At 48.9% G+C, this 13,089-nt stretch overlaps 7 protein-coding genes and 2 non-coding genes across 9 annotated transcripts; 5 read left to right on the top strand and 4 right to left on the bottom strand.

Annotated features, from left to right (window-relative positions):
• Positions 1-84: 84 nt before the first annotated feature.
• Positions 85-1,824, top strand: GL50803_0016639 (Histone acetyltransferase Elp3; the record flags this gene model as incomplete). The annotated part of the gene is made up of 1 exon (XM_001709077.2): positions 85-1,824. One exon carries the CDS (start codon positions 85-87, stop codon positions 1,822-1,824), a length of 1,740 nt encoding a protein of 579 aa, XP_001709129.2.
• A 132-nt stretch (positions 1,825-1,956) lies between these two features.
• Positions 1,957-2,865, bottom strand: GL50803_0016640 (uncharacterized protein; the record flags this gene model as incomplete). The annotated part of the gene is made up of 1 exon (XM_001709076.1): positions 1,957-2,865. The coding sequence occupies one exon, from the start codon at positions 2,863-2,865 to the stop codon at positions 1,957-1,959; it is 909 nt and encodes a 302-aa protein (XP_001709128.1).
• Positions 2,866-3,043: 178 nt separating this feature from the next.
• On the top strand, positions 3,044-4,513 carry GL50803_003855 (uncharacterized protein; the record flags this gene model as incomplete). The annotated part of the gene is made up of 1 exon (XM_001709075.1): positions 3,044-4,513. The coding sequence occupies one exon, from the start codon at positions 3,044-3,046 to the stop codon at positions 4,511-4,513; it is 1,470 nt and encodes a 489-aa protein (XP_001709127.1).
• A 39-nt stretch (positions 4,514-4,552) lies between these two features.
• Positions 4,553-5,485, bottom strand: GL50803_0013467 (uncharacterized protein; the record flags this gene model as incomplete). The annotated part of the gene is made up of 1 exon (XM_001709074.1): positions 4,553-5,485. One exon carries the CDS (start codon positions 5,483-5,485, stop codon positions 4,553-4,555), a length of 933 nt encoding a protein of 310 aa, XP_001709126.1.
• A 55-nt stretch (positions 5,486-5,540) lies between these two features.
• On the top strand, positions 5,541-6,503 carry GL50803_0013469 (uncharacterized protein; the record flags this gene model as incomplete). The annotated part of the gene is made up of 1 exon (XM_038045719.1): positions 5,541-6,503. The coding sequence occupies one exon, from the start codon at positions 5,541-5,543 to the stop codon at positions 6,501-6,503; it is 963 nt and encodes a 320-aa protein (XP_037901648.1).
• GL50803_0016641 (uncharacterized protein) lies at positions 6,500-7,858 on the bottom strand (the record flags this gene model as incomplete). Its single annotated transcript, XM_001709073.2, has 1 exon — positions 6,500-7,858. One exon carries the CDS (start codon positions 7,856-7,858, stop codon positions 6,500-6,502), a length of 1,359 nt encoding a protein of 452 aa, XP_001709125.2.
• Positions 7,859-7,871: 13 nt separating this feature from the next.
• GL50803_00t0009 lies at positions 7,872-7,954 on the bottom strand. The gene has a single exon. It is a non-coding gene; the product is annotated as a tRNA-Leu (tRNA).
• A 1,882-nt stretch (positions 7,955-9,836) lies between these two features.
• On the top strand, positions 9,837-11,348 carry GL50803_00113165 (uncharacterized protein; the record flags this gene model as incomplete). The annotated part of the gene is made up of 1 exon (XM_001709072.1): positions 9,837-11,348. One exon carries the CDS (start codon positions 9,837-9,839, stop codon positions 11,346-11,348), a length of 1,512 nt encoding a protein of 503 aa, XP_001709124.1.
• Positions 11,349-12,897: 1,549 nt separating this feature from the next.
• Positions 12,898-12,980, top strand: GL50803_00t0008. Its single transcript has one exon. It is a non-coding gene; the product is annotated as a tRNA-Leu (tRNA).
• The last annotated feature ends 109 nt before the right edge of the window (positions 12,981-13,089 follow it).

Here is a 13,089-nt window from a genome sequence, read left to right on the forward strand (position 1 = left end):
GTGCCGCTTGCATCACAATCTTTCATATGCCATTTCTTCTAAAACAATGTATGGACCATGAATAAATATCAACTACAACAAATAATGCTCGACTCGGCGGTCGTTAACGCTATCCTGGAGATCCTCAAGGCTATCAACGACAAGGCTGGAGTCGTAGAGCAAAAGGATGTTACACGCGCAAGCGCCCTAGTCGCACGTCAATACAGTCTGCCACAGGCACCCTCTGTTGCGGACATTGCGTCCTCTCTTCCAGCAGCTCAGAAGCTAGAGTTATCTAGCTATCTTGTGCGAAAGCCTATCAGGTCCGCCTCGGGAGTTCAAGTAATTGCAGTTATGTGTAAGCCCCATCGCTGCCCGCACCAGGTCCGTACAGGTGCATCGTGCACATACTGTGGCGGCGGGCCAGATTCCGATTTTGCCTACTCGACTCAATCATACACCGGCTTTGAGCCGACTTCGATGAGAGCTATTCGGGCGAGGTATGATCCCACGGAGCAGGTTCGAGTCCGGATGGAGCAGCTTAGGCAGCTTGGTCACACCACGAACAAGATAGAAGTTGTCCTCATGGGAGGAACATTTCTTTCGACGCCACGCTCTTATCGCGACTCGTTCATATCTGGCATCTACACAGGGCTGACGGGGCATATCCCAGCGGGTCCCAAGCGAAACATAGTCCCAGAATCAATTTCCTATGCTGCTCGCTCGTCTATTAAGTGTGTTGCACTGACCATTGAAACACGTCCAGACTATTGCGAGCCGCGGCATCTAGCTGACATGCTGCGGTACGGAACGACACGTCTTGAGATTGGTGTTCAGTCTGTCTACGATGATGTCTGTGGAGACATCAACCGTGGTCATACAGTGCGGAGCGTAATTCGCTGCTTTGGACAGAGTAAGGACGCCGGATTCAAAATGATTGCACACATGATGCCCAATCTTCCTTTTACAAGTACCTTTAGAGACATCTTTGGATTCCAGGAGCTGTTTCAGTCAACAAACTACCGTCCTGACGGTCTGAAGATCTATCCCACGCTGATAATACGTGGCACAGAGCTCTATGAGCGCTGGCGTTTGAACAAGTACCTGCGTAACTTACCGACGCACAAGCTCATTTATTTATTAACCATCATCTATGTTTTAGCGCCCCCATGGGTAAGGATCTATCGAATAATGCGAGATATACCTCTGCCACTTATCTCTGCTGGCGTGGACTCGTCGAACTTACGCGAGCTTGCTCTGGCGTCCCTAGCACGCTCTGAAACACAGTCACTGGAAATCAGACAACGGGAGTCAGGAATTGTCGAAGCGGCTTCCAATGAAATGACTAAGAAGTCTCTATACACACAGGACGGAGGAAACGCCCGTGAGTCTTCTACTGATATTACCCCAGAGATCTGTAGGAGAGACTACTGGGCAAACGGAGGTTGGGAGACCTTTCTCAGCATTGAGGCGCCAATAGACTTGGACACCACTCCTACCTCAAAGGCTCGAACGTCTCCGCCTGTCCTCTACGCCCTGTGCAGATTGAGAAGACTTCCGCGAGGTGGCGGAGGGCGTTTTCTGGGCATTCGTCCAGAGCTACAGGGGAAGACGTCTCTGATCCGAGAGGTGCATGTATATGGTAATGCAGTGGGCTTGAGTGAGCGAGGAGTCAGTGTCCAACACAGAGGCTATGGGCGTATACTCGTCAGGGAGGCGGAGCGCATAGCCAGAAATGAGCACAAAAGCGTCAAACTTGCCATCATAGCGGGCGTTGGAACTAGGGAATACTACTCTAAATTGGGCTACGCCCTTGATGGCCCATATATGTCACGGACACTCTAGCCCCCAGCCAGTGTAGTCAAGAACAAGCAAGGTACTATTTACTGATACAAAATTAGAGTTAAGACAGAACACATACAAGCACATAGACACCTGTACACATAGATTTAGACGAATTTGGTAGGGTTTGTGCAATTACTCATCGACCTGAGAGGACCTGAGAATGCGGGACAGCGTGGACACAGAGATGACCCTAGTTAGGGTCCCACTGGTTATGAGCTCATCGAGCATCCGTGTCAATGACTTATTCTTATTTTTACACATCTCGCGGATCATTGCTGTTTCTTCATCGCTTAGACCCTTTGGTCTCCCCAGCCTCTTGTTCTCATCGCGATTATTTGGTTTGATGCCTTTTAGTCTGATTATCCTGTAAACCTGGGAGCGCGAGACTCCAAATGTATTCATAATGGTTCTAATCGGCGTATCTTCCTTGTGCATATCCATGATTTTGCGCCAATCAGAGGCAGAGAGGCGTTTGTGTGTGTCAACTCTGGTGATGGGTTCAGTCTCAGCGGTAGAAGGGTCAGAGACAGCGGATTGTGGATAACCATATCTACTTCCAACCAAGGTTGTCCGAGGTGAGCCAGAAAATTGTCCGGGAAACACATTGTTAGGCAAGTAAGGATAACAGGAGATTCCCGGCTGTAGAGAGGGAATGGTGTGCGGCGCTCCTTGACAGATGCCTGTCGGCCAAATCCCAGGCAGATTGGACACATTAGGGAAGGCCCCTAGCCTAGCTATGCTGTTAGTCCCAAAGCTAGCAGGAGGTATTTGTTGGAGAGACTGCAGTGGAATGGTGGAAATGGCTGGCGATTGTGTAGCCCCGTTCAGATTCGGCAGCCCCTGGATGGCCGAAAGGGATGTTGTTCCAGGGTATGACACGCCTCCCAGCTGTATAACCGAAGAGGATGCTGGGTCGTCGCCTTGAACTGATCCTGTAACAGTGGGGAAAAGCTGCATATAGGCTTCTCCTTGCGATTGCTGAGTAGTGGCTGGATCTGGAAAGGTTGTTTGAGAGATAACTCCATAGAAGGACCCCTGCATAACCCAACCGCTTTATTATTTCAATTTAAATTAGACCAAGCAAAGCTGTTATTTCTCTGCTCTGAATTTTGGCGTTTAACATTCTTTTTCTAAATCCGACCTATATGAATGTTTACAGGATAGTATACGTTTTCATCGTATAAAAACGCCAACGAGTTTTTTTTAATCGGACTATGGTATGATCATCCAACACCCGGATTCCTGCGCCCTAGGCCTATCAAGTCCTGTGTGCAGCACAGTGCTGTGCATCCGTGAGATAATCGATATCATTGCAAATGCATGTTTACAGGATAAACATTTAGGCAAGAAAACACACACTCTCACGCTTTCTGACGCGAGTATTTTTTCTGAACCGCTATCTAAACGCTATCCTGCTAGAGACGCTTCCGTGGCTACAGACACCAGAGTTCGACACTGCCAGGAGCGTCCTAGCATCAGAGGTTGCACCACAGGAGGCATGGTAGCTGTGAACTGTAAGCTCGATGGCGGCAGGTTCATTACATTAACAATAGCAATCTCCGGCCTTCCTATCTCATGTGAAGAAGGTCAAAGACTGGCCAATCTTATCTTTTTGGACAACCACAAGGAGTGTGAAAGTAACGATAAGTTGTCACTACTTGAACGTTTTGTCCTGGATCTAAGGAGTGTGATTATATCTGCAAACAGATCTACCGGAAAGCCTGCCATCATTGAAATCCTTGATGCTGCAAGCAGGCTTCGATTTACGCTCCACATTCCTCAGAAGGACCTGCGCTACTGCGCACACTATACTCTGGAGGAGCCGGGCATGCTCCTTGAACTGGCACTTCCAATGGAGACAAGTCTCGGCAAAACCCTTAGGTCCTATCTTGATGCCCTGGCTCTAGGGTTCTTTTTCATTCTTCATCCCAGGATAGTGTTCTATGCTCCCGTGCTGGGGTTAAGCGAAGACTTTCTTCCTCGGTATCAACTGACAGCCGATGAGGATTATCTACGTACTACACTGGCTAGGCTATATAAAAAGGACCTTGTCGTTGCTACCAGTGACACTTCCAAGAATGACTACTCTCTAGCTGTTTCCATTTGCATGTCGCCATCTTCAGAGCGCTTAGATCACTTTTCGGTGGAGTACTTGGTAGTAGTTAATAGCACACCATTGACAGGACTACGCTCTCCCTTATGTCCCACAGCATTGGAGAGTCTAGACTTCCTTGCGGAGTATGATATAACTCTCAATAGATTTGCTCTGGCTGATGAGCTTACTTTGGAGAGACCCTTTAGTTCATTTTACAGAGCAGCTCCTCAAGGTGGTGCACTAATAGAATCCTGTGTTATCGTTGTAGCCATTTACTCTAACAATTGTGCAGGGTTTACAACTCCAGACAAAACGTCTCTGGTTGCTCATCCTGTCCTCTCCTCTGATGTACTGAATAACCTTATATCTGCCTTTTCGGAGTGCACGTCTAGATTTCCGTCTGGTTTGAAGAAAATAAGTGATCAGAAGCAGCAGCTGCAGCAGATGTCCATTAAGCATATCCTCGCCGACATAGGAGTACTCTCGTCACTTCTTTTAACTGAAGAGGAATCAAATGCATTCACTCGCAAACACCATGCCATGTCCCTTGAGGAGGCTATCTTTAAAGCTTTTTCGCCCATCTTAGGTGAGTGAAAAGCAACCTATAGAGTGGTTGGAAGTGCTCTGGTAGCCTCAGTCAGCTATCTCGTCGTGTCCCATGGTGATCGTGCACAGGTTTGGCACGTCTTCACGTTTATACTGGTTGAGGACAGACTTGCACTGACAAAGAACCTCTGGTTTTTCCAGATCGGTTGGAGATGGCTTGAATGTATCGCCTGTACCAATGCAGTGCCCAGTAGAGCAGTGCCGTATAACGACTGGCTGATCTACTAGCACTGGGTGGCCCTCCATCTCCAGTCTGACACTGGTGTGGTATGGTTCAATAACGAACTCTGCATCCTTGTGGAGACAGTTAATGTCTCCTATGACAGTGTGAATAGTAGAAGTATTTGCTGTCCTAACGCACCCTAGAACAACCTGGCCGCAGCCCTTGTAACGATCAGACTCGTCTATCATGTCTTGGTTGCACGTTATGTAGACGCGCTCTCCGTAACGAACAGGGGCATCCTCCCCAATCATATTATTAGCAGACATAGTGGACATCTTTGTTTCATAATTAGCAAGCTCCTCGTCCTTGAAAAGGTACTTGAGGCGCTTGCCATATTTAAGGATGCCCTGGTCACTGACTGCGCTGTCTTGTGCCCGTGTGACAGTAAATACGGATCTTCGAATGGGGGCAATGTCCGATGTGAAGGAAACGCGACTTCCTCGATCATACTCTTTAACCGCATATCTAGGGTCGCAGGCCAACATAAAAGGCTTTGTATTGTGATTGATAATCATAACACGATCGTTTGGGAAAAGAACCTTACCCTCAGCTAGCTCTACAGGCTTCAAGATGTTTTCCAGTTGCTTGATGACCTGGACCGACTTTAAGTCCCCTCTGGAGGCAGTATCAAGATACTTTGCAAGCACCTCATCACGATAGGCCCGTTCCTCAACCCAGTTATTTATCATTGTTCTACATGAATAGATGTTCTGCACGACTCCTCCGAGATGCTGCATTCTATAGTTTTAGGTCTGAGTTTTTAAATTTTGGTCCAGAGTTCCCCTCCACCATATGCCAAAGCTTCTCACGCGCACGCATGTGCCTTTAGGCTCGTGCACCTCCATGACGCCTATACAACCCTTTTATTCAGGAGTGTTAATAGGCACAAGTACTGGCCACTTATTTCTGATTACCTACGTTAAAGGAAGAGCGAGAGTAAGCACTCCGAAAGGGACTGTAGAAAGGAAGAGTCCAGTTGTTGAGCTTACCATTTGCAAAAACCAACTGGCGGTTATGCGCAACTCTGGGCTTCTACAGATTTATGAACTACGGCTGGATGAATCTAGTGCTTCACCATGCTGTTTGCAGCTTATCTGCGAACACTTTGTTGACGAATGCCCAAGGTTTAGGCCGCTGTTTCTAGACACGGAAACACTGCTTGTTGTTCGCAATAGTGCCTTACACAACCTCTTAAACAAGGAGGAGCAGGTACTGCTGGGCTCTGGTACACTCCTTGGTATAGAACAGCTGAGCACACATAGTACTCAGTTTGTTCTCTACGGGGATGGGCTTACATTATGGAAGTGGACGAGAACATGTCCTACTATTCAGTTACAAAGTTATCTACTAGACCTACACAGATATGCTGCAATTGAGACAGAAGTTACTCCATGTATAATGGATTTCTCTATCCATCAGGGGTTTGCCTTCTGTGCTACTAACATGGGTCTATTACTATACTTTCCAGAACCGCAAATTTCAGAGCCCCTTACGGTAGATGGAAAAATTTATCCGATGGTTTATCCGACAATCTGCTTAACAACACGAAGGCTTCTCTTTTGGGACAATCTAATAGTACCGTGTGGGGGACATGGTCTAGAACTTCTTTCACTTAAGGTATCTGAAAACACAACCCCCGATATAACTGGGATAACCGTCATGACATTTGAAGATAGCTCTACATGTGGCGCTGTTTCTAGTGGACTGCTTTGGATATGCACTGGTGGAGCAGGGATATGCCTGCTAACAGATTAAAAGTTGGTGACCAACTTGGAGAGGGCTGCTCTATTCATCACATTGAAATCTGTAGCCAGCTTTATAGCATATAGTGCCCACTCCCGAGCACCCGGGCAACCAAAATCTCCCGAGCAGTGTATCACAATAGAAGGCAGGCCATCTAGAATTCGAAGCGTCTCCTGGCTTGCTGGACATGATGCTAACAGTTGTGCAATTATAGTAAGCAAGCCGCTCCTATAGCCCGGCCAAAATATTCCGTGTGAAACTATATCATCGCAACTAACGGAAATATTAAATCGTGCACCTTCGTTCAGTAATTCTTCAATGTGTTTTTCTTGATCCTTTATTATAAACCCTGTGAATCCGAATTGGCCCGACCTATTCGGCTGCATTCTGATTGCATGTTGAAGAAGGAAAATGCAAACACCCATACATCCAGCCTCTGTATACTCTTTTCGAGATATTGCATCGGTGAGATGTTCTGTAGAGAGGCGTATTATGTCTAAAAGCGACAGAAGTGTCTGAAAGCTATCATAAGAAGCTAGACCTAAACATCCACTACTCTGGCGAACAACTTGCTCCAGAAAGTCTCTGCATTCGAGTAAATAATCTACGGCTTCAGTATCTATCAAAGGGCCGGCCTCCATGGTAGAGTTGACATTCAGGCGTCCATTGAGTAGGGAGACAAGTGAATCGGTACCGGCTGCTCCTAGATGATTGATGTCCTCCTTCCCTTGCATATCAAACCCTGGAACATATGGTATTCCGATTTCCTTTCCAGCCGGAAACGATACTCTTGAGTAGAGTGTCGAGACACCAAGGATGGTGCAACAACTTTCAACTAACCGGCGTATGACAGAGCTTGAAAGGGCAGACGTGGAGGCAACTGTTGACAAAAGATCCATGGTCACCTGGTCGATGGGGAGATCTGAGACATCGCAGAAGCATGCATGGCTGGTCACCAGACGTTCGACAACAAGAAGGGCAACCCGGCCACAGCGCGACTCCTGGTCGGCGGCTGCCAACAGATACCTGTGTGCCTCTGCAAATAGCATAGATAGCATCTTACCAGATGCAGGAACAGGAATGGGCGAGGAGACTGGAGCCGCGGGGGTGGGGGTGGCCACCTGCAGCAGAAGGCCGAGCACGAAGACGAGGGCCTCACGTCCATCGGCGTTGAGCCGCGGGAAGGCCTGGTCCAGGGCGGCGAGGAGGGAGGGGCACGCGCGGACACTCGCGCAAGCGGGGGGCGGCCCGCCCTCCAGGACGCGGCCCAGACGGCGCAGCCCGCGGGTCAGGTCCTCGGGGGCGGCGAGCCCGCGGACAAACGCGGCGGGGTCGTCGAGGCCCCCGCAGCCGACCGGCTTGGTCATTGGGTCGGAAACGTGCAACCTGTGGGGCTCGAACCCACGCGGGATGACTCCCATTACGGCCTTAACGTAACGCCTTAACCACTCGGCCAAAGTTGCGCGCCAGCGGCAGTCCATGATAGACCCGTTTTCAAGGGTCTTTGGTATTGGTTCCACAAATCAATGTTAGACTGCATCGCCCGCCACAGAGGATGCGCGCGTAGGAGTCGCATACTTCACTTACAAGCAGCATAGGGCTGGCTAGCGTGCGACACACGGTTTGCTCGTCGAAGCGGACTGGACTCCTAGCTGAGCGCTGTGCTGGCGAAAGAAACACAGAGTTTCATGTCGTAAAACAAGGGTGGTTGTGAGGTAGTTACCTCTACCGAACGCTGGCCAGAGCCGTTGCTAGCGTTTTCACCAAAGGCCGCAATAACGCGCCGATCCGGCCGTTAGGCAGCGGGAGGAACCACGGTCCCCAGGGATATGCTAGCAGCACAAGAACCGTGCAAGAATTGAGCGTGGACATGCACGAGTTCTTTTACTGCGGAAGTGGACTGTATGCCGAGGCTTGTGCGATCATCAGCCTTTTGGTGCCAAGCCCTACTAAGTAGAAATGAGCTGCTGTATCAGGATAACAGGGTTCACTACAAGATAGGTAGGTGGCCAGACAGCGCAGCCCCTAAGCCCTTGCAAAGCTGGTTCTACAGGTCGATCTGGAGCTAAGGTTGCGCAACGACCGCAGTCTTGCGGGTCACGGCGAACTGGCACGTGAGCCCTCGAGATCCGCGAGCCATACGTCGTGTAGCTCCGCCAGCCCTCTTCTTCTAGAATAAGTAGGAGTTCCTGAGAAGCTTCGCTCCATGGGCAATAATAGAAGGCCTGCTTCCTAAGGATCGCGGTCCATATATCTCCGCATAGAAGACCTGAACAAGCCGAGTGGCGTCCTGTAGCGTCAAGGATAGCCTCAGCGTGGGACTTGGCCCAGGACTTTGCAGGCGCGTACTCTATGCAGCCACGTGCCGCTTTAGCGAGGTTCTGTCTTACTCGTCCGATTTCGGGCCTCCCCAGATGAAACCCCAGGAAGCAGTGGCGCATGCGCCGCGCCGGCGGGGCTCTGGTCACGGTGTGCTGTCAGTTTGACGCAGGTTGCACGGTCCACTTTCCGAAAAATGGAGCGTTATGAGCTGTTGTTTATTGCATAACTATAGCGTAAAATTGAACGGGTTATCTAGAGCCCGAGGTAGCTCTCTGGTCGCATAACTAGAAAGCTTCATATCTGGACGGATCCAGCCCTTGAGAGCATTGTAGGACAGGGCCGATTTGAATGGATAAGAAGCTGTGAGGCAATTTCTCGTTTAGTGAAGTCACAATCAGACTGTTTAAAGAGCAATATTATACTACGCTTGACTGCAATTTTATGAGGGACTCAAGCTCTTAGATGTCCCTATCTTCACTTGCATGGCAATAGGCAGACCACTAGCCCATTTTTACATAGTTCTACTAATAAGGTCCCACATCATCATACGCACATGCGGTGGAGTATTCGTTCTAAGAGCCACGGTAACAGTTCACTGCTATTTTTATATACTAAGATTGTTACATTTACTTCCCGCTCAGCGAGACTATAGCATCGAAGCTTGGTATATCGAACCACTTTGCATTTTTCAACATAATAACAATATCTGATCAAAAGCACCACAATCAACAAGATACTGGCTTCATATATGAATAGCGCAGGGATGTAACACTGATGTGCACTAACGGGCAAAACTAACATTGATAGTGAATTATTGCCTATTAAAACGAAAATCCATTAGATTTTTGTGCCTTTACCTCGTGGACTTTGATAGATGGTATCACTGGACTGTCGTATCTTATAAATTCAGATGCCAGAATCCTAGTAAGTTAAAATACGTCCATTTACTAATAGTATTCTATCTCATAAAAATTACAATTCTTCTTATATGTGTGTTATCAAATGAGATATCAATTTCGCTAAATGCTGATTTCTATAGTGCTCTCCATAGCATCAGCATGCAGCATGGAAACGCCTTTCACTGAGGAGCCCAGTCATGGGATGGGTGTACGCTTCACTCAGCGTGGATTGGAAAAATTTTGCCAGAAAGGTTATGCCCTTATTCCTGATATCATCTCTGCAATGCCTTCACTTCAGGTCCCAGAAGTAACTGTTGGACCTCTCAAGTTTACTTTGTCAAATGTCAAACCTCGCGCAGCGCGCGTCTCGACTATGAAGGTTCATTTGCAGGACAACAACTTTGTCAAGATGGAGGCCCGGGACGGACTCATGCAGATCTCGATGCGGCTCAAGGCAGTCATCACCGGGATCACCGGGACCGTCGACTGCATCTTCACCCTCAAGGATTTCGGGGCAGACATCTCCCTGAGGCTCGGGGATGACTCCACCTGTCCCTACCACTTTGGGCTCTCCGAGATATCAAATGTCGTGTACTCGTCTGGGTTTGACATCGATGCCATCGGACTTGACACGGGGGGATCTGTCCTTGCAACTGCCATCCAGGGCATGGCGCCCACGTTGGAGGATTTGATGAAGAACACTGTGCTGCAGTCCCTCCTGGACACAATCTTCAATTCAGTAAAACAGTCAATGCTTAACCTGCTCACAGTTGTCCAGATCGACGACTATCTGACTGACCAGCGCTACATCAACGGCATCAATGTCGTCGATAACAAGATAGTGGCAGACCAGGGTGGCTTTTCAATGATCATCACTGTCCCAGATTGGTCGGTTAGAGCTCTCTATCCAAACAAGATCACCTCTCCCCCTCCGAAGACGGTCTACACCGACCGAGACTATGAGTTCTATGTAGACAGGGAATCAGTTAACTCCTACCTGTATGCCTGGCATGTGGCGTATGACAAGTTCAAGGCAGATAGTCTCACTGTCCCGTACAGCACCATCAGGGGGCAGAACATACCCGGCCTTGCAGAGGCCCTTGTGAAGGCCGGACTACTAAGCACTGTTAACGACCTTGGACTCGGAGTCACTCTGACTCTATCGATCAGTCCCTCCAAGGATGCCGCACCCCACATACCGTGGATCGGGGCGGCTGCGCTACCGGTCAACCTCACGGGGGCACTTTCTGTAACGGCCAGTAAGGCTTCCACCTCTGCTTCTAAACTGTTGGTTAGTGCAGAAGGCAATGTGCTCTTTGTTTCTGCGCTTAAGCTTAGAAAGTTCGTTTATGGGTTTGGTCTTGACCAAGTCTATGCACATATAGAGTTTCTTGATGTGTACGAAATTGCTATCATCAAGAATAACGTTGGATCTATACATGACTTCATCCCTCTGTTAAAATTTCTGCTTCTAAATAAGTACCTCCCATTTGCCAATCCAATCCTCACTGAAACAGGGATATGGCGTATGAATGGGAACTTTATTAGTTATGATGCCATCAGTACCATTTATTTATGCAACGAAGATAGAGTGCTTTTTGCTACTGATGTAGAAAAGAACCAATACTTCGCTTGAACGTTCATTCTACGACTTATTAGTATGCACATGGGTTGATATCATGTCACTCGAGTAACTTTACTTGGCGAACAATCTGCTACCTTTAGTCACAACATAGAATAGTAAATGTTAGTATCTCTCAATCCAGATGTAATTTGTAGCAACAGTATTTAAAGATCAGTGATGCGTTATCCAACTTTGTAATTGAATGCAGAGCAACCCTGTTGTTCAAATAACAAGTGTAAAGTTAGTCTGAAAAACAGATGCAAGTTCTTTTAATAAAGTATTTGCTTTCACTACTCATCGTTCAACTAGTGTCTTAACAACAGAAGCAGTTTTTTAGTTAGATATCTTTATTGAATACTATTTAAATTCTAAAATCCTTTTAGCATCGATAAGATAAGGGCGAGACCGTGCTAAGATATGTAGTCTTTATTTTGTATAGTGAGTAATCCGCCGCAATCAGCTATTTCTTCGTTGAGTGCAGCAGAATCTATCTGATAACAAAGCAAACAAACACCTTTATACAGTAAGACTACAGCGGCAGCGCAAACAGCACACCGTGACCAGAGCCCCGCCGGCGCGGCGCATGCGCCACTGCTTCCTGGGGTTTCATCTGGGGAGGCCCGAAATCGGACGAGTAAGACAGAACCTCGCTAAAGCGGCACGTGGCTGCATAGAGTACGCGCCTGCAAAGTCCTGGGCCAAGTCCCACGCTGAGGCTATCCTTGACGCTACAGGACGCCACTCGGCTTGTTCAGGTCTTCTATGCGGAGATATATGGACCGCGATCCTTAGGAAGCAGGCCTTCTATTATTGCCCATGGAGCGAAGCTTCTCAGGAACTCCTACTTATTCTAGAAGAAGAGGGCTGGCGGAGCTACACGACGTATGGCTCGCGGATCTCGAGGGCTCACGTGCCAGTTCGCCGTGACCCGCAAGACTGCGGTCGTTGCGCAACCTTAGCTCCAGATCGACCTGTAGAACCAGCTTTGCAAGGGCTTAGGGGCTGCGCTGTCTGGCCACCTACCTATCTTGTAGTGAACCCTGTTATCCTGATACAGCAGCTCATTTCTACTTAGTAGGGCTTGGCACCAAAAGGCTGATGATCGCACAAGCCTCGGCATACAGTCCACTTCCGCAGTAAAAGAACTCGTGCATGTCCACGCTCAATTCTTGCACGGTTCTTGTGCTGCTAGCATATCCCTGGGGACCGTGGTTCCTCCCGCTGCCTAACGGCCGGATCGGCGCGTTATTGCGGCCTTTGGTGAAAACGCTAGCAACGGCTCTGGCCAGCGTTCGGTAGAGGTAACTACCTCACAACCACCCTTGTTTTACGACATGAAACTCTGTGTTTCTTTCGCCAGCACAGCGCTCAGCTAGGAGTCCAGTCCGCTTCGACGAGCAAACCGTGTGTCGCACGCTAGCCAGCCCTATGCTGCTTGTAAGTGAAGTATGCGACTCCTACGCGCGCATCCTCTGTGGCGGGCGATGCAGTCTAACATTGATTTGTGGAACCAATACCAAAGACCCTTGAAAACGGGTCTATCATGGACTGCCGCTGGCGCGCAACTTTGGCCGAGTGGTTAAGGCGTTACGTTAAGGCCGTAATGGGAGTCATCCCGCGTGGGTTCGAGCCCCACAGGTTGCACGTTTCCGACCCAATGACCAAGCCGGTCGGCTGCGGGGGCCTCGACGACCCCGCCGCGTTTGTCCGCGGGCTCGCCGCCCCCGAGGACCTGACCCGCGGGCTGCGCCGT

Source organism: Giardia intestinalis, chromosome 1 (genome assembly GCF_000002435.2).
Source record: "Giardia intestinalis strain WB C6 chromosome 1, whole genome shotgun sequence".
NCBI lineage: Eukaryota > Fornicata > Diplomonadida > Hexamitidae > Giardia > Giardia duodenalis.